The sequence below is a fragment of the Prunus avium genome, chromosome 8 (assembly GCF_965620075.1).
Source record: "Prunus avium chromosome 8, drPruAviu1.hap1.1, whole genome shotgun sequence".
Taxonomy (NCBI): Eukaryota; Viridiplantae; Streptophyta; class Magnoliopsida; order Rosales; family Rosaceae; genus Prunus; species Prunus avium.
Genome location: NC_142291.1, coordinates 37532599 through 37554596, shown reverse-complemented (window position 1 = coordinate 37554596; position 21998 = coordinate 37532599). Strand labels below are relative to the sequence as shown.

Genomic DNA, 21998 nt, shown 5'->3' with positions numbered 1-21998 from the left:
AAAGAAACCAAAAGCACCAATATTATATATATATAGAGAGAGAGAGAGAGAGAGAGAGAGAGAGAGCCATGCTTAAAGATAATGCTATAATTTATATGCACTTTCCATTAAAAAAAGTCCATAATTACATTAGTTTTTTCCACTGTATCACCACATTGACTGCACATCCAAAATTCATCTCCATGTCAGTATAAAACCTGTTCCTTTCTTAATCTGTTAGATGACCTAATCCCAAGCTCTCTCAAGGAAAAACAAAAAAACTCAATTAAGTCTAATCCCAGTTATTAAGCAAAGATAAGCATGAACAAAACCCAAGTGGCAAACAGAAGCTTAGAAGGAACAACAACCTGCACTGAAGAAGAAACCACACTGAGAAGAGCAGGGTTAGGTTTATGGGGTTTTCTGCAAACCTTCAATTGCTCCAAACCAGCAGCACTCTTAGTCTTGGAGAAGAAGATGAAGCCATCATCAACACAGAGTTGTGGGTTTCCAGCCAACTTCAGCTTGTGCCCAATTTTGGCAGAAAAACTGCGAGATAATGAAACCCTACCACTCAGACTATTGTTCTCCAAATTAATCTCATTCACAGATTCCAAGAACCCAAACTCCTCAGGCACTGTCCCTTCAAGCTTGTTATTGTCAAGCCCAAGGTATCTCAGATTCTTCAAATGCACACCCATTGAAGTTGGAATTTCCCCAACCAGTCCCATGTCTGAGAGTCCTATTCCCAAAATACCTCCCAGGTTTTTCCATATTTCCGGAATCTTCCCTCCCAGTAAGTTCCCACTCAAATGCACTTGTTTCAGCTGAGGCATCTCAGCCAAAAACAGAGGAACCCCAGAGTTACTAAACTGGTTGAGGCTGAGGTCCAAAAGCTCTAGCCTTTGCATGTTCTTGAAGCTCTCTGGGATTTTACCAGAAAACCCATTGGAGCTCAAGTCCAGCTTCAACAGCTCCGAGAGATTACCGACCGATTCAGGGACATTTCCGGCAAAATCATTATAACCCAGATCAAGAACCTTCAGTTTCTTCAACTTGGCAAAACTCAGAGAAATTTCGCCGCCGAGTTGATTCCGAGACAGAGTCAACTCTTCCAGGTTGACCAAATGGGCAACACCGTCTGGGATGTTCCCATAAACCCCATTTCCGGTCAGAACTACCCTCCTCAAGTTGGTGAAATTACCCAGTATGCCACCGATGGAGCCCACCAGAGACGGGTTGTCCACGAACACGAGCTCCTCCAAACTTGAACCGAAACTCGGCGGAATTTCGGGGACCGAGACGCGCGTTTCGGTGAAGCATTGGTAGAAGAAGAGCTTGCGGAGGTACTTGAAGGACGTGAAGAGAAGTGGGTCGATGGTGGAATTGGGAGAGCAAGGCGGGTTGGGCGTGTAGTCCGAAACGTACCCGAAGCTCAGCTCGGTGACGTGAGCCGTTTCGGGGGAAGAAACGTCGGGGTTGGAGAATAAGTCGCAAACGACCCCGTGTGGGGCGGAGGAGCAGAGGTCGTCGGGGAAGAGGGAGCGCCAGGGGATGGCGGAGTTGATGGAGTCGAGGACTTGGTAGACGGCGTCTTGCTCGGTGGAGCTGAGGAGGGGTTGCTGCTGGTGCGAAATGACGACTGTGGACAGGAGGGTTGCGAGGAAGAGGAGGGTAAATTTGGAAAATGGATGGAACAGAGGAAACTGAGCCATTGAAGAGAGAAGGGAAGTTGGAGAGGTTTTTTGGAGGCTGTGAATAGTGGGTTTGAGAGAAGGAGGTGGAGACTGGTGGGTGGGTATAAGGAGAAAAAAGGGAGGGTGTTGTAGGGTGTAGGAATGTTAAGGTGAGGTCTCTTCAATCTCTCTCATTCTCTCTGAGGAAGATAAGTGGTTGGATCATGGTGTTTAAGTGGGGAGGAGGCTGGCTTTTTTCTGCTGCTGTTGCTGGTGGTTCTGCAAATTTTGGTGAATTTACCAATGTGACCTTGGTTTTGGACTGGAGTAGAAGACCAAGCAATTACCAACTTTTTAAAAAATTAAATATTTCCATGAATAAAATTATTCTCACAAAATCTTTAAACTAGATGACCAGAATTAAATTAACCTCCTTTACCCAAATCTCATTTTATTTTCAAAAATAAAATTACACTAACATCCAATAATCATAGAAACTTTAGTGCAGAAAACAATATATCATAGGGATTTTTTGGGGGGGTCAAAATATATCATAGGGATTGATAAATTTGAAATTACATAAATACAGACTGCGGTTCCCCCAAAAGGATAAAAACTGACAGGGGTACTGCAGACATTTACAACATGGACCGTATAGCTCCCCACCAACCTTATGCTAATTTTGTAAAGCAGAAGCTATCGGGGCAAGAAGTCAGAAGACCACACAGAGAAAAACTTTGAACCGGATAAACCTCGAACACTTCAACAGCGTACCCCAAAGTGCTTCAACGGACACATTCCCGCCCTCGCCGCTAAAAGGCGTTCGACCTTTAACCGGCAGAAAGGCTGGGCTCGGAGGAGTTAGCCGGCGGAGGAGCCGACAGGAACCTGCGCGGACATTGGCAACCGCGAAGCGACAGAGCCGCGCCGCACCCGCCGACTTACTGTCTTGTGTCAGCTACTGTACCACGAAAGCGACGCCTAACCGATCAAAACGAGGCGCATCAGGGGCACGGCTTGGACCGTGTCGACACGTGGAAGTTGTACGGAGGAACCGTTTCCGGAAATGTAAGAGGCATGCGAATTCCATGTTGGAGACGGAGTCGTTTTGCTCCAATCGCAGCTGTAAGGTCGCGGGAAGGACCATTGGGACCCACATGTCCAAAAATGCGTTTTTGCTGTTATTGCTTTTTGGGCTTTTGACCTTTTTGCTGCGTCTTGGAGTGGAAGGAAAGCAAACAGAACCTAGAGGAGGTGGGGCTCTGATTTCTGAAACTAGGCAAGAGAGAGAGAGAGAGAGAGAGAGAGAGTGGTCCACACACAACATGCAAAATAAACACTAAAATGGAGTCATTGGGATTCAGAGGAAAACACTGAGCTCCATTTGCTTGCATCCCTGGATTAAGCTTAGCTTAGGGTTTGTTTTGTTCGCATAAATATGAGTAAAGAATTCAATGGTATATATCCCAAAATTTAGATATCAGGCGATGGATGAAATGACTGTGTTTTATATGCTCAAAATAGATGATGTTGTTTTTTTAAAAATAAGAAAATTATTTTTTTGTTTTTAATTTTTAAAAGTTTGACGAATTTAACAAAAGGAATCAATTTTACAACAGTCGCATCATTTGGTGTTTAAGATTACCGGATTGTTTGAACCGGTACTAGTATTTTTCTTTGGTACTCATACTTGTTTTTGTTAGTACTAGGTTACAATAACATTTTTCCGTGAACCCATGAAGCATTTTGTACCATTATGATAAGGCTACTTGTTTTTATTATTAATTAATGAAGATGGATATATTTGAACTTGAAACCTCTTTCAACATTAGAAAGAAAACGACTACCATACCACAATTAGTCGGGATTTTAGTACTCTAGGCCTACGATGATCGGCGCTTAGGTTTTCTTGTTCGGTTTCGACCCTCCTCTATGCATAAAAAATATAAAATAGCTTAATTTTCTCATCCCCTTGGGCCTCTTTTTTTAATTTTTATTATTTATTCATATATACAAACTTCTGGCCCATTTGATTGGGCTTAAAGGCCTCTGTGTATCACAGGCCAACCTGGGCCTGGGCTCAAAAAGATCTACCTTATCGAGGCCTGAAGAGTCTTTTCCTCGTTCTTTCCCTCCAAGTCGTTCATTGACCAGAATCAAACTCTCCTTTTTTCTTCTTTCCTTGCTGACTTGTACAAAGCAAGTCCAACATCTTTTGTTTCCTTTCTTATCCGCCAAAATAACTGAGATTTTGCTTGGCAAGGTATGTGGCAAATAAAACAGAGATTAACTAAGTAATTATCTAATTATTTATTTGAGCACATTGTCCAAAATAATAATGAATCAAACATGGTGTACTTTAAGCAGTGATTGGAAAAGTCCTAATACTGTCGTCCCATATTGTCTTCCTCTTAAATTGTGCAACCAGTTCAAAGAACTCAAACTCTCTTCCTCTGTTTCTTTTCTCTCTACTTGTGATTTTCCATCAAACTTTTTCCAAGCAAAGCGTACTCACAGAAACACCATGGTGCAGCAAGACCAGAAATCTCAGCAAGTTTCCATGTCTAATGGGTTTTACAAACGACCTCTTCCTTCTCCTCCTGCAATTGAGTTTGCTTCTTCTCATGGCAAGGTATGTGGCTTGAATAATGGAGATGTTGGTGTCTCAAAAACACATTGGTGTTAGGTTGGTTCATTGTTTTGAATGATCTTTTTATGATTCAAAGGGTGTTTCACGTTATTACTATAACAATTATTAGATAAAAGCATATTATTAGTTTTTCTTAACTAAACGTGAAAAAAAAAATACTTATTGAGTGAGCTAGAGTTTCATTCTTCTGTTCATTGTATAAAAGCAATTTTTCAATAGGGTTTGTAGCTCAAAGATCTTGTGTTTCGAATTTCAATCTCAATTGTATATTTATATATATATAAACTTATCTAGTTCGTATGATTTAATGAGCTAGAGTTTCATTGGTTTGTTCATCGTATCAAAGTCATTATCAAAGAGCTTGCAACTCAAAGATTTTGCGTTTCGAATTTCTCCTTACTTCAAACTCAATTTTATATATTAAAAAAAATGAATAATACGGTTAGGTTTTCAAGTTGTTATATTAGAAGTACGAGAAATATAAAAATGTGATGATCGCACTGTTAAATCGTGTTATACTATTAGCTAAAGATAAAATTTGATATGTTTAATCTAAGTTATAGTATCATACATGTTATTATCATATAATGGATTTGATAACACCAACATCTTAAGGTGGTTAATGCTTATTTAATAACAAATTAAGTCCAAATTTGAAAAACAAATAAAATCTTCAATCCAAAAAGGAAAATAAGAAAGAATTCCAATAAAAACCACCCACGTTACGTAATCCCCACCTCGTCATCATAGCTAGCCATCGCCAAAAAGATAAAAAAGCCATCGCCATCCTCATCGCCATCGCCAACGACGCCAAGTTTGCAACCCCCTTCGAGCAAAACGACAATCTTATCCTATTCGTTGATTGCTATTCAAAGGGTTTTATTTTTGGACTCATTTGTTGTTTTCCACCACGTTTTTGACTAAAACCCTCGCATTTTGAAACAGTTAATTACGCGGGTTCCTTCCTAATCGGCCACCCTAGCAAGCATTTTGCCTCCGACATACAGAAAGAAACCCTTTTGACTTGGACATTTCAATAATTCAATTTTCTCAGTCCTACCAAACCATACTCATGTTTCTTTCTTTCTTTTTTGGCTTTTTCTCGGTTTAAATTTTGAAAAAAATAAAAAGAAATAATTAAAAATGGCTATGGCTGGGCTGTACAGGCGAATCCTTCCTTCTCCCCCTGCAGTCGAATTTGCCTCTTTAGAAGGAAAGGTACAAGCTTTAGTTGCTTCGTCACTCACTCCCTTATATATCCTTCAAAATCATATATTTTTTATGATCCCCATTATTTTATTTTATTTTATTTTTTATTTGTTGGTTTGTGATTCTGTTATGCTTTAGAATTAAAGCTTGCAACTTTGTTCTGTAAAATGCTTTTGTTTTTACAAAGAACTCATAGGATTTTGATACTACAATCTGAATTTCTTTTTTCCTTTCTTTTTTCGTATTTTTTTTTTTGGGTGTAAAATTTTGGTCAAATGTGTTATTAGAAAGGCCGTGTCATACTTACAGTTGATGTAATCTTAGTTGTAGAATGGAGGAGAGGTAAATATTTAGCTAAGCAAAATCTGATAAGAATTTTTCAGTTCACTGTAAGAGTAAGGCTGTGTTTTGAAACTGTACCAGTTTGTTAGTCACCTTACTGCTTATTATTCCTAACTTTGTTGTTTTTCGAATTGCAGCAACTTTTTCTCGAAGCCATTCATAATGGAACTATGGAAAACTTCTATAGGTTAATTTCTTATTTTCAGACACAATCGGAGCCGGCTTATTGTGGATTGGCGAGCCTGTCCATGGTCTTGAATGCCCTTGCTATTGATCCTGGAAGGAAATGGAAAGGTAAGATTTATCATCTAATGGGTTTGAAAGTGTCATTTTGTTTTCCATCTAGTGAATGGCATAAGTTTTATTGTATAATCCATAGATATTTGACCATTTTTTGTTAATCACATCCTTTAGTTTTATTTGACAACTTAAGCTTACATGGATTTTGAAATTGTCCATGTTGATATGATTTGAACTGTTGATACTCAAACTGTGTTAACTGTTATAATCAGCGTCATTACCTAATTAGTTGAGGGTTTGATGCTTAATATTCAATTGATGTGCTACTAATCATCAACATTTGAGCTTTTGTTGCTCCTAAAATTCTGATACAATATTAGTATTCTTTACAGAGTATAAACACATTGCCACATTAGAGTAGGTGTTGTCTCTCATTATTGACTCCATCATGGTTTGCAAATGTCTTGAATGTAGTAAACTTTTCTGGTCCATGATTTTCCATCCATTTAGATCCTATAATGCAAATGTATTATACACTTCAACTTTTCCCACAGGACCCTGGAGATGGTTTGATGAATCTATGTTAGACTGCTGCGAACCTTTGGAGACAGTCAAAGCTAGAGGCATCTCATTTGGGAAGCTTGTATGCTTGGCTCACTGTGCTGGAGCAAAAGTTGAAGCCTTCCGCACAAATCATAGCACCATTGACGAGTTTCGTAAATATGTCATGAGATGTTCTACTTCCGATGATTGTCATGTGATCTCATCATATGATAGAGCAGTTCTCAAACAGGTATTATTAATTGCCATACTACGGTACATTTTCTTTGGTGGAACCATTATTTTAAGTTAGCTGTAGATATGCTTGGTATTCTCAGCCTTATGAATTACTATACTGCTATACTGATGATTATCTCATCTAAGGATTCTGCTTAAATTTCCCTCTGTCACACTCTCCAATTCTTTGAAAATTGATCAGGTATTGACTAGTAAGAATCCAATTTTTATTGCAGACGGGTACTGGTCATTTTTCACCTATTGGTGGCTATCATTCTGGAAATGACATGGCGCTTATTTTGGATGTTGCACGTTTTAAGTATCCTCCTCATTGGGTGCCCCTGAAAATTCTTTGGGACGCCATGAATAATGTTGACTTATCTACTGGACAACGCAGAGGGTATGCATTCTTGTGTGCCAGTGAATATTACAGCTAATGGCAATTAAATTGGATATGCATGTTGGAAGCAATTTCTGTATAATTTCGCTAAATTATGAGATGCATTGAATGTAAATTACATTCTCACTTCTTAAGTTCCATTTTCTGCCCAGGTTCATGCTTATATCTAGGCCTCACAGGGAGCCAGGACAACTTTATACCCTGGTATGATTGAATTTGGCAATTTTATGACTTCAAAATCCAAACCCAACTCCCCCTTACACTAACACACAGTACATTCTGGTTGTCTTGATGTGCATGTCTTATTCCCTTTCTTTGAGGCTTATTAATTTGTTTATATGCGTTTTCCTGTCTAGTAGTCAATATGAGTTTTACCTACATTGTGCATTTTTTCTTTCGTTCAGAATTATAAGAGATGAGTATATTTGAGAAGCAAGGTTGATGTTTTCACTTCCGTGTTCTCTTCTTAAGAGCTAATTTTGTTGCTTTAACTGATAGTGAAGATAGTTTCTTGATGAGTGCCTCAATTTCTGATTTTGGACATATCAGAGAGATAAACAGAAGTCTGTCTCTTGATTTGTTGAATTGTCATTATTGTATTCCGTCTCTCTTATATGTTGTGTGTGTTAGTGTGTTTTTTTTTTGGAAGTATGTTTGTGTACTAGAGTAATCTGAAATCTTGGAATTTCTTACATATTGTATGCTTGTTGAAGATAGTTATCTGGGGCTTCTTGCAGAGCTGTAAACATAAGAGTTGGGTTGGTATCGCGAAATACTTAATGGATGATGTTCCTCTTCTCTTAAAGTCAGAGGAGGTGAAAGACATTCAGGAAGTCCTCTCTGTTGTTTTCATGTCGCTCCCATCCAATTTTGGGCAGTTCATCAAGTGGGTTGCAGAAGTTCGGAGACGAGAAGATGGTGACCAAAGCTTAAGCCCAGAGGAAAAAGCTAGGCTTGCCCTCAAGGTAATCTAGTCTTCTACAGCTTCTCATTTATTTTTCAGTTTCTTCTTTTCCCCTGTTTTCTGCAGAGAATTGTCTCTGTTTTTACCTTTATGAACCCCATACTATTTTTCTAGTTTATGCACCTCAAAATCTCAATACCCAAATTTTTATTTGCAGGAGGAGGTACTGAGACAAGTGCAGGAAACTGGCCTTTTTAAACATGTGGCAGAATTATTATCTTCAGCAAATTCATGCTGCAGAAACTTAATTTCCGGTCATGAAGAAAACTTGCCAAACATTGCTGCGAGTGTTTGCTGCCAAGGGGCACAAATTTTGTCTGGGAAGTCTGCCTCCTCAGAGATGTACTGCTGTCAGGAAACATGTGTGAAATGCTTGAAGGCTAATGGTGAGAAGCCAGTCACAGTGGTGAGTGGGACAGTGGTAAACGGTGAAACTGAGGAGTGGATGGACATGCTAGTTCCTTCATCCCGAAAAAATTCGGGTTGCTCTTGTGGAGGCTCAATAAATCACATTGGCATGCACCCAGCAAGCAATGATGTTCTAACAGCACTTCTACTATCCCTACCCTCGGAGACATGGTCTGGGATTAAGGAGGTGAAGCTTTTGAAAGAAATAAATAACCTTGTTTCCACTAAGAATCTTCCTACTTTGCTTCAAGAAGAGGTAAAATTTAAACTTGTGTATTTTGATCCTTTCTGCAACTTCTCACTTCATTGGTACTTAACAGTACTGTTTACGTACGTTTTTGAAGTTTGGATATCTTCTCCCTATATTTCCTGAAAGAAAAGTTGTGTTTTTTTCTGCAAAGTTGGTCAATGTATATGATTTCCAATATTTTTTTCATGCCCAAATTAATCTTTCTGCTGCTAATTTGACAGACACTTTACTTTCATTTCAAAGATTTCATAACATTAACTACTGGCTTGGCACAGGTTTTGCACCTACGGCGTCAGCTCCAACTTCTCAAGAAATGCCAAGAGGATAGGGTAGATGAGGATCTTGGCGCTCCTCTTCCTTAGAATTCTTTACTAACCCGTTTCGCAATTCCCGTTTCGGATGCCCTTATTAATTTGTTACAGAAAGAGAGAGGCATTGTGGAGAGGCTATATTGTAGAGTTGAATACTTCATGATGATGCAGAAGAGTCATGGTGAAGAGACGATTGTTTCCCCTTGATAAAGCTGCTGACCGGGTCATGTGCTAACTTAAATACCGATGTTAGGATACAATGTTAATTTTTTACAGACGAAATTCTTGATCATTACAATTTACATCTATCTATATGTATTTTTGACTTTGTTGTCGTAGAGAGTTTTTATCAAAATTCAAACCATGAATTATTTATTTATTATGTATATCTATGAAAGTTCGAACCTGAGACGTATTCTCCAAGTCAAGGCCGTTTGAATTGAGTTTTTGCAAGGTCCCATTAATAAATGACATATGGTCTCATCTCATTGACAATGAGAGTTATAATATGACCACCCATTACCCAACCAGCTCAAAACATTGGGCTGACCACCAAGCAGAGCACTCTTTTTGTCGTATTGTGCATTGCAACAAACCTGTGGTATCAAAACGACATGTCGCTTGTAAACATGACTTCCTTAGTTTTCAGTTTTGAATTCTAGAAGGCCAAAATAGATTGGTCAGTAACCTACCCGCCACAAATAAAAAGGAAAAAACGGTCAACCAAGTCCCTTTGTCAAATTTTAAAATAACAAAAAAAGAGAATTTATTTGCTGAATTTCTAAGCTGAAGCCCAAAGCAGAGACCTTTGCTCAAGAAATCAGTCTCACTCTCATTTTTCTCATTCTGATTTTTCAATTAACCTCAAAGCCTCTGAAATCCGAGCAAGAAGAAGGAAAATTTGAATCCCAGAACAACAAAAGGCAGCAGATTCAATGGCAGTGGCTGGTCTCTATCGCAGAGAGCTTCCTTCTCCTCCTGCAATTGAATTTGCTTCCCCAGATGGAAAGGTGCGATACAACCCCCCCCCCCCCCCCCCCCCTCTCTCTCTCTCTCTCTCTCTCTCTCTCTCTCTGTGGAATTGAATGAGGGGTTTGGTGGGTCTGTCAATGTGAATTTCAATGTTATGCAGAAGCTCTTTACTGAAGCTCTAGGAAATGGAACCATGGAAGGGTTTTTCAAGCTGATCTCTTACTACCAAACGCAATCAGAGCCTGCGTATTGTGGGCTGGCCACCCTTGCCGTCGTCCTTAACGCCCTCGCTATAGATCCCGGGAGAAAATGGAAAGGTAATTAATTTTCTCAGTTTTACTTTATTTTATTTTTGCTTTTTGAGCTAACTTAGGATCTGGATTTTTGGGTTTTCTTCAATTGGTTTCACTCAAATTGCACTTGGGTTATAAAGCCATATACTTGTTTATTTTCATGATGTGCCCTGTGACTTTTTGTGAGCTCAGGCCCATGGAGATGGTTTGATGACTCAATGCTGGATTGCTGCGAACCTTTGGCAAAGATCAAAGCCGAAGGCATCACCTTTGGGAAAGTTGCGTGCTTGGCACATTGCAATGGAGCTGAAGTCAATGCCCTTCGAACCCATGAAAGTTCCGTTCATGATTTTCGTAACCATGTCATTTCGTGTACTTCTTCAGAGGATTGTCATGTCATCACATCATACCACAGAGGTGTATTTAGCCAGGTTTTGTAAGACCGTTCTTTCTATCACACATTTGTCTCAATATTGGATTTATTTTCCTTTTTATATCTAAGAATTTAAGTTAGATTTATCTGATGTCTTTGAGTTCTATTTAAAATCATTAGTGACTTACTGGCATTGTATTGTCTGGTTACAGACTGGAACTGGCCATTTTTCACCGATTGGGGGTTATCATGCTGGAAGAGATATGGTTCTCATTTTGGATGTTGCTCGATTTAAATATCCTCCTCATTGGGTTCCACTTTCACTTCTTTGGGAGGGAATGGATACTATTGATGCAGCAACTGGACATCGTCGAGGGTATACCCTTCACTTTTAACCTTCCACATATTGAAGTATGAAATTCAAAGCTTTAGTAGCCAGTTAGGCTTTTTTCCTTCTTCTTTATTTCATAGAATTTTGTTGTTCAAACTGCAGTAGTATTTCTTGCTCACTTTTTGTTCTTCGCATTATGTCCTCCTGGGGTTCATAGTTGTTAATTTAATATGAGTCATTGGCTGTAGGCTCTTTTATACTGACAAATGTCACTTACAAACCGTTTGCATTCTGTAATTTGGCTCTTTCAGGTACATGATTATTTCAAGGCTTAACAGAAGTCCATCTATTCTTTACACTGTGGTATTGCTCTTGTCGATCTGTTTTACGTAACCTAGTTTCTGTTAGCCTTCATGCGAAATTTCAGTATTACACTTGTATCCTTGTGGAAAAACTTAGATATAACTAAATTTGGATCAACTTCATAGGCTTGAGCAAAATTAACTATAATAATTTGACACGAAAACCCTGTCGTTTAATAAATTCATTCATTTTACATTCTATTCTGAACTTCTTTGGTTTTTTATGATTTGAACTTGGACCAACACGTGATATTGAAACTAGAAACTGAGATGTTTAAATTAGAGGCTGGAAGGTAAAAGTAAAATCCACATTATTTGGTTCCTTATACATATGAAGGTGGCAGGCTTTGTTTCCCTACACATCTCTATTGATCACTTTCTCTGTGGTAATCTGCTAGATATTTGTTATTGTTTGTGGTTGCACATTTTTGTTTTACTATTCTATTTCTACTTGCCATAAAACGTTTAGATCTTGATGTAACTGTGAATTTTCCCCAGAGTTGCAGACATGAAGGTTGGAATAGTATTGCGAAGTACTTAATAGAAGATGTTCCTCTCCTGTTGAAGTCAGTAGATGTAAAAGATGTTCAGAATGTGATCTCTGTTGTATTCAAATCACCACCTGCTGACTTGAGAGAGTTCATTAAATGGGTTGCCGAAGTTCGGAGACAAGAGGATGGGAATCCGATCGTAAACAAAGAGGAAAAAGGAAGGCTAGCTATCAAGGTTTTATTACAGCCTTTTCCTATTTTAATTCATGCATTCTGATTTTCTGCTTTTGCTTTGTAATCCTCAAAGGGGGCAAAGTTTGAAGCACACCTTTTTTTTATATACTTCTTTTCCTTCCTTTTTCTTCTTATACTTGAAATGAAAAGTAATATATAGGTGGGGGATCTCTGATTTTGAATTTCTAAAATTGGGATTTCAGGAAGAGGTATTGAAACAAGTAAAAGAAACGGAACTCTTCAAGCATGTAACCACATGGTTGGCTTCTAAAAATTCACTTTGTAAGGATACCGTATCACTGGGTGGTAAAGATACCTTGCCTGAAATTGCTGCAAATGTGTGTTGCCAAGGAGCTAAAGTTTTGGCTGGGAAAGTCAGTTCATTAGATGGAATGTGTTGTAGAAAAACTGACATGAAGGTCTTAAAATCCAATGGTGAAAAGCCCGTAACAGTGGTCTCAGGAACTGTAACAACTAATGGCATGGAACAAGCAGTTGATATGCTGGTTCCCTCATGTCAAACAGATCCAAGCAGTCTGTGTTCTTTTTATCATGGCAGCTGCATAGGGATGCATCCATCTACGGGCGATGTTCTAACAGTACTTCTGTTGGCTCTGCCTCAACACACATGGTCTGGCATTAAAGAAGAGAAGCTACTTGCAGAAATTAATAGTCTCATATCAACTGATTGTCTGCCCACTTTGCTTCAAGGGGAGGTAAATTCTCTTTCTTTGGAGCCTTGACTCTTTACTACAACTCCAATTTTTCTCCATTTGTCTGATCAGTTTAGAACCCAATACCTAATTTTCCCCAATCCATCCTGCTACTAGTACTATAATAAGCACTTTCTTATGGAGAAGCCTTGAATCCTTTAACACACTTATTTTAAGACACACACACACACACACACACACACTGAGAAGCACAGACCTTATCTCTAGTAACTCATGGATTGAATGCCTGTAGCAGGTTCAGTACTTGCAACGGCAAATCCACTTCCTCGTGACTGATAATGGAGCAGGTTCTCTTTCATAACATACTTTTGCTTAAGTTCTTAAAGCATAAAACATGGAACACCCAAAAAAGTGACAATTTTGGTAAGATTTGGTGAAATTCATATTTTTGTTTTATCATGTAATTTCATTTCAAAATATGATTTTGCTTTTTAGTCTGTAGATGTACTCATAAGCTATGCATGCCTGTAATACTAACATTCAGTAGAAAAATTAGTTCTATCAATTGACATTCACTAGAAAAAATCATTGGAAATATCCAGAAAAGCCTTATTTATTTATTTTTTTAAACAAACAATATTGGGAGAGGGGAGATTGAAACCTATTCTGGAAACAAAAGCCATTAAATCAAATAAACTAGAGAAGCCATGCCTTTTTTTGAGTTTCTGCTACCAGTAGCCTATGTGTACAAAGACATGCTAGTCAGCAGTGCAATGCTTTGTATGAAGGCCAAAAGAATGACCAAGAACTACCACACACAAAACTTCCACTTTAGAGGAGTGCCTCGTACTTCCTCAAGTAACTGCTCCTTATAAGAGAGTTTATGGCTGCTACATGGGATCCCTCCCATCTTCTCACACATATAGCGCTTAATGTCCTCTATGGAGTTAAGCATGATTGTTTCTACAATTTCGAATAAGAACGAAATTCCCAAATCGTTGATCTCTTTTTTACATGATAAAACCCTAGGGTTTTCTCATCATCGTCACCATTAAATAAGCTCTAGTTTGTCAAGTTAAGGGGGGATCTTTATTGATATTGCACTCACTTATGCTCATGGAATCCTTTATAAGCTTCTCACCATGGCTTACCACATAATCATCCAAATCAAACCCTACCATTCTCTCCATCAACGCTTTCATTTCCCGGCCAATATGCCACAGTTTTACTTCCATCAAGATTGGTCCCCAGCCAGGTACCTGGGCAGCATATTCACACCATATCCACCTTGGGATTGATTTCTTCAGGACCCAAAAAACTGCATGAACCGCAGACCAGCTGTCCACGTTGGATGTTGCCAGGGTTTTGTCGTCTTGATCTAGCACTTTGCCATCGTAAACTAGGGTTTGTTGCTCTCCCGAGACACCTTCCTTGAATTGGATCATGTTCAAGGCCTTGAGATTCTTGAAAGAATCTGAACTCTTTAATTTGAACAAGGTGATATCTTTCTTGGATGTTGTTTTGACCAACATTTCCTTCTAAGTCAAGTTGGAGAAGCTCATAATTTGTTCTTCTCATTGTAGGCTTAACATATAGCCTATATATAGGGTCGATCCTTTTAAAGCCGTAAGGCCTAGCGGCAAACCTTTTCCAGCCACCGTCAATAGTAACAAAAAGTAAATACAATGGCATTGTGAGCAAACTTTCGGTGTTCGTTCGCTCATAAAGTCCGATGACCCCCCAACAGATCTGAGGCGTGAGTTGTCTTGTGACCATAAATGGTGGGGTCACTGGACATTGCCTGATGATCTTCAATGAGATCCATCTGTGGACTCTCTGAGTTGATGGCAGTCATGCTCATACATAATGGAGACATCACAAACGAATTAGGTTGACACATGCAAAAGTAACTCGTTAAAATTACCAACTGCACACATATTATATGCAAAGAGCCAAGTATTTTCGATACATAATACTTATCAGTTATCTTCCTGTAGAACTTATCCATACAAAATCGGCTTGTAAGAGAAGACCGCCAAATTATATACCATGTCAAGATGAACTAGTATTTCTCCAACATGGGATATTGGGTGCTAAACAGGATGCTAGTTCGGAGTGGGTTTTTGCTACTTTATTGAAGGGGAAATATAAGAAAAGGCTGGAATTCGCAGTGTGTTATGATTCATGAATTAATTTTGAAACTCAGGCAGGTTGACTTGGTGGTGGTTGTTGAATTTGAATCCTTCTGAAGTAAAGATGCGGAGGCAATCAATAACCGAAATGTTTGATATGGGTGGATATTATGCATGCATGGCCCTATTCAGCCATAAGTGCTTCACCAAAACCAGTAGTTGTTGAAACTGTAGCTACACTCAGAAATCGCTGACAACTATTCACAGATCCTAGGCCCATAAAATTTGGCACTGTGGGGGTATGGATCACTATAATTGGTTTTTATTTTTTTTATTTTTTATTTTTTAACATTGAATGGGCGGTTGAGAGATCGACCATAGCATCTCTGTCTACTCACTTAAAACGCAAAGATATTAATGTTAGATTTTTAAGGCAACTACCTATCAACATAATATCTATGCCCATCAACATAATATATATATATATATATATCGCAAAAAACAAAGAACGGTAAAACATTCAAAATGTCAGAAAATGCCCTTAGTTAATGTAAATATTAAGAATTGAAATTATTAATTAAATAAGGATAATATGGTAAATTTACACTTTTTCATATTAAAAAAAATTAAAATTAAAAGAAAAATTAAATAATGGATTCTATTTTTATGGAACACAACTACCCATTATCTTTTTTAATTCTAAAATAAATTAAATTTTTTATTAAAAAAAACCTCTTGCAGGTGTAGAAGCATGTACGGAGAGGCTAATTGATACTTATTATTATAGGACAGTACTATTAACAGTAGACTGAGGTTATATATTTGAGAATTTTTCTGGTATGATCTCCATTTTCAATGCCACTTGTTAGACAAAATATGAGTACTCCACCTTTTTCTTTAATGAATAAAAGTTAACTTGAAAACTCATATATCAGTTATCTGATCTTTGATTTATCCATCCTATGAAATATATAAAAACATTTTTTCTTCCTTTTTTGTTTTGTTTTAGACTATGACTTGTATTTATATATATATATATATATATATATATATATATATAAATACAATGATGTTTAAAAGATTTACGCAAAATGAGTATATTATATATAATAATTTGAACTTTTCCACTTGACTATTGGCCCATTTAACCAAATCCTAAAATGTTTAAATGAGTGAAGTGTTTGGTTTCAACGTTCTAATTTGTTCTAGACGATGACAAATTAACAATTGTTACCTGTTTGTTTCCACACGGCACACCATCTCTCTTCTCCTGTTTTTATATAAATTCGGCAATGCTTGTTCTTTATAGAACATACATGAAGCCAAAGAAACAGCCCCACAAGAACAAAGCATCTTCTTAGAGAGAGAGATGGAGGGAAGAGAAAGCAGTTGCCATCCTCTGTTGAGAGGAGGAAGGAGGGAAAGCAAATTCAGCCATGGTTTCTCTCCAGCTCAAATCCAATCACTGGCTGCCATCTGTGAAGCTCTGGTACCTCCTTTGTCACTGGAAGACACCATAAACAACAACAAGAAGAAGAAGGAGGAAAGCCCAGATGACCAAGCCCTTCATTCCATCTACAGAGCTTCTGGGTCTCAGCCTCCTATACCAGATGAGGTGAATTTCATGTTGGTTTCTATTGAAGTTTATAGGAAAGCTCTTCTGTTCTGTTTTTTTTTTGTGTCACAAGGGTTCGAACTTGAGAGTTTGCAAGTCAATGCCCTTTATTTTTTTAGTTTATGAAATATTCAACTTGTTCTGTTTCTTTTTTGGATCAATTTGGTAAACAAGCAGGTAGCAGAATTGATGGTGAAGAGGGCTCTACCAGAAGTTATGGAGGGAATGAAGCTATTTCTGAAGATGCTGTCATTCAGATTAGGAACATTATTGCTCTGTGGGCATCGTTGCCTTAGTTGGAAATGGCCATTCATCCACAGCTTCTCTGAAATGTCTTTGGAGAAAAGAGAAGAAGTCCTCAAGAAATGGTCAAAGGAAAAGCTTGTGCTCACACTCAGATTGATGTTCTTGGTGGTCAAAATCTTCTGCTTCTACACCTTCTTCTCCAGGGTAATCTTGCATCTGATTTTAACCCCCCTCTTCCCACAACGAGTCATACTTCCCTATCCCCGTTTTATTACCCCGCTCTCTCTGTCTCTGCTGGGGACGATGAAACGGACAATGAAACGGGAATAGATAAGTTAATTTTTCTCCTCCACTATTACATAATGCAAGTCTTGTCAGACTTGTCAGCTGACCCTTTTACTTTCTTTTTGCCTTTTTTCATTATAATTTATGTTATCTGTTCCTTTCATCACTCATGGCTCATTGCTTTGATAATGGTAAGGCAAAGCAAAAGGACAAATATTCTTTAACTCCGACTGACCTCCGTGACACTTTCCAAATAAAAGAAGAAGAAAAAACTCTATAAACTAGAAAGAAAAATCAAAGAGATAGATTAGTGCTGTATTTAATAATTTATGACAAGAGGGTCTGAGAATTTCTGTCAGTTTTTTTAAAAATAAATTAAACTCAAAGTGCGGATTTTACTATATATTTCTGTTTGCTTCTCTTGTGACAAAAATGTGTGACGGTTTGTAGTGATCAGGAGACCGGCTATAATATATTGTAGCATTCATCTGCAACGTCTGTGATGTCTTCAATAATATCTCTATTTAAGGCCCTAACTTTATATGCATTATATATTAGAAATATAATAATTATTTTTATGCTAATCCTTAAATAAGATTATGTTTTCTTCATTGTGAGTAGATGCACCTAAACTCATTCTTCATCTCAACTGTTTATAATTGCTCAAAACATGATTTGACAAAGGCTATATGTAAAATTGCTGGAAAATGTGGATCTAATTAACAAAATTATAGGAATGTCTGATAGAAAGATATATAGCAGAATATATATGTGTTCATCTTTTCAATTATAGGAATTGAAGTTTAATATCACTTTGTCTGGTTGGTTTCAGCTTGATGAAAATTCAAGAAACCCAGCATGGAAAGCAGTTGGATACGATTTGAACACCAACAAAAAGTTAATGAAAACTCCAAAGGAGAGACCTCTTGAACAGGGAATCATAGAAACCATGAATGAGAGTGATTCTACACTTGTTCAATCTCTCACTAAGAGAGGCCTTCAGGTCGCGGATGATACGACTCACAACATCCACAAGATCAAATGTGATGTTGTCATTGTTGGCTCTGGTTGTGGTGGAGGAGTTGCAGCTGCAGTTCTTGCACAGTCTGGCCAAAAAGTGATGGTTGTCGAGAAAGGGAACTATTTTCTTCCTAAAGATTACTCTTCTCTAGAAGGTCCCTCAATGAATGAACTATATGAATCAGGTGGAATTATGTCATCAGTTGATGGGATGATAATGATATTAGCTGGCTCAACAGTTGGAGGAGGTTCTGCTATAAACTGGTCTGCATCGATCAGAACACCGGATACGGTTCTGCATGAGTGGTCTGTGGATCATAAGGTTCCACTTTATGCAAGCTCTGATTACAAATCTGCCATGGATGTTGTGTGTAAGAGGATTAGTGTCACGGATAGTTGTACTGAAGAAAACTTTCAGAATCAGATTCTGCGAAAAGGGTGCGACACTCTTGGTCTGAAAGTTGATTTGGTTCCTAGGAATTCCCCGGGAGATCATTACTGTGGTTCTTGCAACTATGGCTGTCCAACAGGAGAAAAGCAAGGGACTGATTCTACTTGGCTAGTTGATGCTGTGAAATGTGGTGCAGTGATTTTGACTGGATGCAAAGCTGAGAAGTTCATATTGGAGAATGACAGTCAAGGAGGAGGTACAAGAAAAAGATGCCTTGGTGTGGAAGCAACATCTTTGAGCAAGAATATAAAAAAGAAGCTTCAAATTGAGGCCAAGGTGACAATTTCAGCATGTGGATCTCTCTTGACGCCTCCTCTGATGATCTCCAGTGGACTCAAGAACCCAAATATCGGCAGGAACCTCCACCTTCACCCTGTTCTGTTGTCCTGGGGATACTTTCCGGAACACGAATCAGAATTTAGAGGCAGAACTTATGAGGGAGGGATCATCACTTCACTCCATAAGGTGGTTTCCGATACCACAAACGTCCGGGCAATCATAGAAACTCCTGCACTAGGGCCTGCCTCATTTGCTACACTGTCTCCATGGATTTCAAGGCTTGACATGAAGGACAGGATGGAGAAGTATGCAAGAACTGCTCACCTGTTTGCATTGGTCAGAGATAAGGGTTCAGGGGTGGTGAAGAGAGAGGGTAGGATCCACTACACACTAGACCAGTTGGATAAAGAGAATCTTCAAGTTGGGCTTAGGCAGGCTTTGAGAATCTTGATTGCTGCAGGAGCTGTTGAAGTGGGAACATATAGAAATGACGGGCAGAGAATAAAATGCAAGGGGACAAAGCATGAGGATTTGGAAGAGTTTTTGGACAGTGTGGTTGCAGCTGCAGGGCCAAGCTCAAGGGAAGAGCTTTGGACCACATACTCTTCTGCACATCAGATGGGAAGTTGCAGAATGAGTGCAAGTGAGGAGGAAGGAGGAGTTGATGAGAATGGTGAGAGCTGGGAGGCAAAAGGGTTGTTTGTTTGTGATGGGAGTTTGCTTCCAACTGCAATTGGTGTAAATCCCATGGTTACCATCCAATCCACTGCTTATTGCATTTCCAAGAAGATTGCAGAGTCCTTGGAAAAAGAAAAATACATTTGTAATAATCCTAATAATATTAGCTATTAGCTTATCTTGTTCTTCTGCAGCTCATAAGCTCTGAAAATCATCTCAACACATTGGTGTTGTAACTCAGAAATTTTAAAATTGCAACATGAACCCGATTTCCTCGTATAGCATATAATAATATAGGCTGATTTATATATACATGTATTTGTTTGGGTTTACAATTCTAGAGTTGAATGAACAAACACAAAAAGAAAGAGGCAAATATTCCTTATGCAGAAAAAAAACGATTATCTTCTTATTTTCAACTTTCTCTGCATTAATTTCTGCAAACTTTAACCTGACTTCCTCCCAAAATCTTCATCTTTGCAGCATCAATAGAAAATGTTGTATCAAACACTTGTCCATGACACATGAGGAAATTCTATTGCCAGATTTTCTCAGCATAAACTTCTTGTTTTTCCGTGGAGATAAGGCAATTGCATAAGGTTTCCTAATCTCTTTTTTTTTGAACCCCTGGTCCAAAACGACGTCATTTTGGCCATGATTAAAAAATATATATAGCCACTACACTGCGCATAACAGCACAACAATGCAAAATAAAAGCTGCACTGAGGCATTTCCACAAGCAGTTGGTGGACAGCTTCAACGCAGACCAGAGGAGCAAACTCTGCCACCCTCAAGGCGTTTTCCGGCAAGGGGAGGTGCAATTGCACCTCCTTGTGCCTCTAAACCCTAGGTCTCCCATTGGAGGGAGGAGTAATGGGTCGTTGATGGGAAGTTCGTGCTGCCATTGGTTTTTATTAATTTTTTTTTTTTCAGTTCCAAGTTTATATTGTTTTAGTTTTATTAGAAGGGCAAAATTGCACTTTAGGCTGTTAAAAAATATGATGGGTCTCATAAAATAAATCCAAATTGACTAATAGCTAACGTGTCATCTTATAGGTCATTAGATTATTACAACAGCCAAGATAAGATAGAGTGAAATACTGGAAAATGCGTGAATTCTAAATACAGAGACTCGGGATCCGTATTGAACAACACATGTTAACACACAAATCACTCCTTCCGAAGTTAGGACTCCAACTTGGATATGGTTTGAGTATAGTTAAAGGCAAACCACTGTTGCAAGAGCAACTTTAAGAAATTTTGATGCATAACTTCATATTAAAATCTTTATAAAAAAAACCTCATATGTATTATTAATAATAAAAAATTTGGGGCCCTACTTGAGGTGAGCCCAGGGTGGTTGCCCTTCCGGCCCTGCCTCAGGGCCGACACTATCTTGCACTTTTGATTAGTATTTTCTGATTGTTCTATATTTTTGTGAGTGCTGTATATATGTGTATAATATTTACGAAGTATATAGGTTGGCCAGCTGAATGATATATGGTCAATGCGCATGTTGAGAAACAAGGGATAAAGTGACTGAACTATTGATTTTAAAAAAAAGAGGGTGAAGACGAATCAGAATCAGACGAAGGCGACGCTCTTCGGTGGATAACCTCGTGGGATTGCACCGGTGTCCAAGCTTGCAAGCAAGAATGCTCACACAAGTATGCTAATGCCAGAGGCTATGGATAGATTCTGCTCACAAAGCTTGCTTGTGCCCCTATGATTGCCCACAACCTCTTCCATCGTCCTAGCTACCTGTAACATACATACATGTAAATAAAACCTCAACAAACTACACAATGCCCATGTGCACTCCTTGATGAGAAAAACTTAGTTGCAACGGAGATAACACGGTTTTACTATTTCTGGCTAATAATGTTATGTTATGTGGAAGGCGTTATCATACATGCGTGTTAAAATCTCCTCGATTTCCTCCATCTCCTTATTTATAGAAGTGAATAATTCCCTTAAAAATGATTATTCTCCCACAATTATTCCAAAGAAGGCACAAGGTGATAGAGTTATATAAAGACAAGCTTATTTCACAAAGAGGTAATTACAAAACCCTAGAAAAATTCCCCAAGGCTACATGCCACTTTCTCTCTCTGGCTCTCACGCCACCCCCTTCCCTCCCTAGAGAAATCTCTTTTCCTTTTAGAAATACATGCATCTCCTTGAGACCATATTATGATTTAGGCATTAGAGGGCTCTTGATCAACACCACACTGGTGTTCTTTGATTTATTGTTCTTATTTTGCAGGGAATCTTGGAATAACGAATTAAAGAGGTGTGAAGATCTTCTTCGAATCTACCTACGAGGAAATTTGCATCCATAACATCTACTATAGGC

At 38.4% G+C, this 21998-nt stretch overlaps 4 protein-coding genes across 8 annotated transcripts; 3 read left to right on the top strand and 1 right to left on the bottom strand.

The window, feature by feature from the left end:
• Positions 1-72: 72 nt before the first annotated feature.
• Positions 73-1943, bottom strand: RIC7 (ROP-interactive CRIB motif-containing protein 7). The gene has a single exon (XM_021959132.2). It carries the CDS (start codon positions 1692-1694, stop codon positions 285-287), a length of 1410 nt encoding a protein of 469 aa, XP_021814824.1. The 5' UTR covers positions 1695-1943; the 3' UTR covers positions 73-284.
• Positions 1944-3993: 2050 nt separating this feature from the next.
• Positions 3994-9612, top strand: LOC110757529 (glutathione gamma-glutamylcysteinyltransferase 1-like). 4 transcript variants are annotated; one of them, XM_021959164.2, is made up of 8 exons: positions 3994-4287; positions 5994-6150; positions 6651-6889; positions 7110-7273; positions 7426-7477; positions 8011-8238; positions 8395-8901; positions 9171-9612. In XM_021959164.2, the coding sequence occupies exons 1-8, from the start codon at positions 3994-3996 to the stop codon at positions 9255-9257; spliced, it is 1728 nt and encodes a 575-aa protein (XP_021814856.2). In that variant the 3' UTR covers positions 9258-9612. The 4 variants fall into 4 exon arrangements, with proteins under 4 accessions (XP_021814856.2, XP_021814857.1, XP_021814858.1 ...); XM_021959165.2 differs by lacking the exon at positions 3994-4287 and adding an exon at positions 5078-5523; XM_021959166.2 differs by lacking the exon at positions 3994-4287 and adding an exon at positions 5562-5856.
• Positions 9613-9943: 331 nt separating this feature from the next.
• On the top strand, positions 9944-13533 carry LOC110757423 (glutathione gamma-glutamylcysteinyltransferase 3-like). Of its 2 annotated transcripts, none has more exons than XM_021959013.2 (8): positions 9944-10216; positions 10339-10495; positions 10664-10902; positions 11057-11220; positions 11487-11538; positions 12036-12263; positions 12466-12978; positions 13229-13533. In XM_021959013.2, exons 1-8 carry the CDS (start codon positions 10142-10144, stop codon positions 13295-13297), a joined length of 1497 nt encoding a protein of 498 aa, XP_021814705.1. In that variant the 5' UTR covers positions 9944-10141; the 3' UTR covers positions 13298-13533. The 2 variants fall into 2 exon arrangements, with proteins under 2 accessions (XP_021814705.1, XP_021814706.1); XM_021959014.2 differs by having other exon boundaries at positions 9945-10216; positions 13232-13533.
• Positions 13534-16213: 2680 nt separating this feature from the next.
• Positions 16214-19954, top strand: LOC110757508 (long-chain-alcohol oxidase FAO2). Its single transcript, XM_021959139.2, has 3 exons — positions 16214-16683; positions 16861-17133; positions 18047-19954. The coding sequence occupies exons 1-3, from the start codon at positions 16438-16440 to the stop codon at positions 19814-19816; spliced, it is 2289 nt and encodes a 762-aa protein (XP_021814831.1). The 5' UTR covers positions 16214-16437; the 3' UTR covers positions 19817-19954.
• Positions 19955-21998: the final 2044 nt, after the last annotated feature.